Here is a 4,337-nt window from a genome sequence, read left to right as displayed (position 1 = left end):
ACTAGTTAGGCAATGAATTTTTGTATAGGAGAAGGTGAAGAAATGATTTAATTAAGCAATACCCAGAAACACAACTCAACCCCGGAGCTATAGATCCCGGTTCGGGCCCTGGTCGGGAACGTTAATTGTGTTGTATTCGTGGGGCAATACACTTTACTCACACGGTGCCTCTTTCCACCCATGTGTATAAATGGGTACCGGCGAATTTAATGCTGGGGGTAACATTGTAATAGACTGGCATCCCATCCAGGGGGGAGTAAAAATACTCCTAGTCGCTTCATGCTACTGAAACCGGGCCAATTGGCTCATATGCAGACTTTACCTTACCTTGTAAACTTCTGCGCGCTTTTTTCTAACACTCTCCCTGTCCTCCTGCATTCGTAATCCGTCTCTTCTTTGATTTTAAAGTAACTTGAAGAATTTTTTAGGTTTGTGACGGTTAGCTTATTGTCATTCAGTATTCCAATACGGTCTTAACCAAGTTCTATTTTAAAAAGCGATTATATCGGAACTTGCAATAGATACCCTGATTAATAACATGTTTTCCAGCAGTTTGGTTAGTCTAGATTAATTGGTCTAAAGAGCGGATATCACCACCTGGACATTGTTTTCCGAACATGAACCTTTTATTGGCTTCGTTGAAGAATCTTTATTAGCTTCATTACTGGATCATGCACAAAGGAAAACTTAGAGTTCCACCTTCTATCTCTATTTTCGGCGTCGTATTTTTCAGTTTCATTAAGTTATTCCGCCACTTTTATTATTGAAGTGGTGGAGATACCAGGGTATAGGCAGTTTTGTTTACGTTGATGATAGTTTTGCATGACCTTAAGCGAACCGAGTCAGCGACTAAAGAAAACTACGACGTCATCAGGACAGATTTCGCCCCACGCAGGCTTCTTAGTCAACGGGGATTGCTACACAAGTCATTACCCGGTTTGGTGTTGTGAATGAAAGCACTTTAAAGCCAGCGCAGATAAAAGATATGGTGGGTGTTTTAGCCTGACACGAGGTAATGTTCCTGGAAAACTGATTGGAAAAATTAGGTTTTCGAATAATGGTGTCTACCAAGACCAGAATGGTTCAAGCACCTTTTTCCTGTGAGACAAATTTGACAATTAGAGAGCAAAAAAATCTGAACAGAATAATAGAGCGTTTTGACAAAGCATTCTGCTCTTAATGTCTAAATTTATTGCACCGTAACGAAGTTCAGTAATAGTTGGAACACTGATGAAGTTGAAGTTGAAGTGAATTTTATCTATCCCTTTAACTTCTCTCTGCTTGAAGCTCAGTACATCCACTGATCTTACGATTCGTATCTACAGCGGAATACTCTAACATTTACAATTAACCGCTTAACAAACGTGATATGATATAACTTAGCTGGGAACTAGGCAGGTGCATTATCTTACAAGATAAGGAAAATTAGGAATTTTTCATTCAACAAACCAAGACAGGAAATTGATTTAGTGGATAACTGTGCTTGTAATACAAGACGTGCACGGGCGGATATGGGGGAGGGTGCAGGGGCAGCGCACCTTTCCCCTAACATGACCTACTGTTTTTTAATACAACTGCCATTCTGCCAAAAAAAATACGTCACCAGTCAGCTATGCAATTCCTTAGTAGTGCACCCCCTCCTAAGAAAAATCCTGGATCCGCCCCTAGCGTGATTGGCAGCATAAGTAGGTTCTAGAAAAAGCAAATACCCAACTTTTGTACAACCTATAAGTGAATTGGTGATAGCTGTGAATACTTCGGAGAAATAAACGGATGAGTTAAACTTATTGATTATGATTTATTAAAGATATAATCACCTCCACTAGCAGCTAGAGAAAGAATTTAAAATAACTTTGAAGAAATTCAAATTTCTTTTGAAAGCTTATCTTCTTCAATCATGAATTGAGTGTCGAAACTCCTTTTTTAAAAATTAAGTGTGAGTACTTGCATTATTTAACCCACGTAGGCCTCTCATAGGCTTTTTAAGAGCAAGTTGTCGGTTTTTTACAAACAGTCCAAATAATGTAATGAACAATGTGATTCATGGTACTTACTATACACGTCACAATGTGTCACAAGTCTGCGAATTTCATGTATTACTTTAGGGTCAGACTTGTGGCAATTGTGTACATTTTTGCTAATGATTGATAGTTTGAAAACGCTGTTTTATGACTGTCAGATGTAGCGGAACAAGCAATTTAAAAAAATCTTACAAAGAAAACAAAAATCGGGGAAATTGCCCACGGGAAGGACATGTTCCGTTATAGTCCGCTGCACTTTCCTTAAATGTAAACTGCACGCCAGACACGTCAACCACAGAAAGGCCGTTCTCTCCCTTGCCAGAGGAGGGCCCAGAGATTTCTGCTTCGATTTGATAATAGGTGGTTTTCTTCACATCAAGTGGCGTGTCAAAAACAATTTCAAACCCAAAGTAAATACCAACTTTGTATTCCATTTGCTTTGACCTAAAGCCATCCGTCTTGGTTTTAACGGTGGACTGGCTGTGAAGATCCTTGATCACTAATTTAACGTGATAGTCGTTGTTCATACTGCCAAATAAAGACATTCCATGCAACTTGATGTTGTTATTCACGCTAAAAATAAGACAGTCCTTTAACCTCGAGCTGTAACGCCAACACTGACTTTCATTTACGTGGTTAAATCTATCACAAGTGCGAAACACAGCTGAGGATAAACCTGACCGCTTTGTCTCAGGAAATCCCACTGGGGTGGTCCCCAATGCTGAATTGAAGAACTTAACGAGGTTGATTACTTCGTCTTGAGTTAGGATTTTTTTATCAAGGACGACGGTTGCAAATTCTTGTTGTTTCATCAAGGGAAAGCGGATTTTTTTAAATACTGCTTCCCCAAGAATCCCTCTTTTTGCTTCACCATTCGCTTCTAAGCCTTGCATTTTGCATTGGTTTGTCGCCCACAAGTGAACAGCTTTAAACAGGTCGATCTCTTTCATGGTAAGAGTGTCTCTTGAGATGATTGCCTCAAGAAAGGAGCGTTGAATTGTCGCAAATCTATCTGACGTCACGACTTCTTCCGACTCTGTGTCGATCACTTTCCAACATCGATCTACCAAGGCTTTGTCGTCGTACTTTTCAGCCAATGGAAGGATGCTGAGGACATTTGATGGATGTAAATTACTTTGCACATATTCGCTGCATTTATCAACCAGGGAAGGCAGCATGTATTTCTTCGCCAAATAAAAGACCTCCATAACATTGCTTCCGCTTAAATTCACTTCATCGCTGTACATGAAACGAAACAGCTCCAGCAGACTGTTGTATTCACAGTCAGGCAGTTCAATGCAGCCACTAGTTTCCGCTAGCTCACCGTAAAACATGGCTTCAAACACAGGACTACTAATCGACAACACAAACTTGTGAGCTGGAATAACTTGCTTACTTTCACTTTCGTAATCGCTGTTAGATTTACGAACCACAAACTTCACATCGCTGAAAAGGTCGTTGTTCAGCATAAACATGGTTCGTTCTCGGATTGTGGGCCTCTTTGTTTGCCAGTTTTCTGGGGAAGACATCTTCGTCTTGATAGGGAATTTAGAAATAATTTCGATACTTCGTTTCTTCTTTTGTGTCCGTGAAGCCGATACTTAGCAGCGTGAAGGGTGTACAGAAATTTCAGCTGAGACACACGTCACGCTAGTACTATGCCTCTTGTAGACTGCTGGCAGTCTGTTTTTCTCTCGTAATTCAGTACGGGTTATGAAGCGAGACGTTTTGGCTAAAGGGGAATGGTACGGCCATACCACCCTTGTCTCGCCTTCTTCTCTCCACGGCCAACGGCATACCGCCCTTTCGAGTTTGCGATGACTAAGCGCTCGTCCTAGTGACCCTTAGAGAAAAAATCAGCTGCCAGCAGACTATGCCTCTTGTGATGCATGGATGCTTTCTGATGAACAGTCCATTTATTTTCATGTGATTGCTATGCTGTGAAACGTGAAGAGATTATTAAGTCCATAATTAAACCGAGACAAGAGTAAAAAATGAGCATCTCGCTGATTAAAATAACTACTGAACAACAGAAATAACGGACGTCAAAATACTGATAGAAAGCGCTTTACAGACTATCAGGTTTCCCAAGTTGTCAATGCTCTGACAAAACCGCCATGATGGAATCAGTAAACTTATTTACATCCCTATATTATTCGAAATTACAGAAAATTTTCAGAAAAGAAATAAGACAATTAAAGTGAGATGCTACGCGCGAGTGAGCAGTAAAGCAGTGCGTGGAGGTTTCCTTTTGCGTATTGCGTATAAAGGTGTGGACAATATAAGTTGATTAATCGATTCTGCCAATCTGAGAGA

The 4,337-nt window shown here is 40.4% G+C and overlaps 1 protein-coding gene across 1 annotated transcript; it reads right to left on the bottom strand.

Annotated features, from left to right (window-relative positions):
- Positions 1–618: 618 nt before the first annotated feature.
- LOC137997234 (BTB/POZ domain-containing protein 6-like) lies at positions 619–3,913 on the bottom strand. Its single transcript, XM_068843106.1, has one exon. The coding sequence runs from the start codon at positions 3,548–3,550 to the stop codon at positions 2,210–2,212; it is 1,341 nt and encodes a 446-aa protein (XP_068699207.1). The 5' UTR covers positions 3,551–3,913; the 3' UTR covers positions 619–2,209.
- Positions 3,914–4,337: the final 424 nt, after the last annotated feature.

The sequence above is a fragment of the Montipora foliosa genome, chromosome 3, assembly GCF_036669935.1.
Source record: "Montipora foliosa isolate CH-2021 chromosome 3, ASM3666993v2, whole genome shotgun sequence".
In the NCBI taxonomy this organism is placed as follows: domain Eukaryota; kingdom Metazoa; phylum Cnidaria; class Anthozoa; order Scleractinia; family Acroporidae; genus Montipora; species Montipora foliosa.
This window is presented reverse-complemented; position numbering and strand designations above follow the sequence as displayed.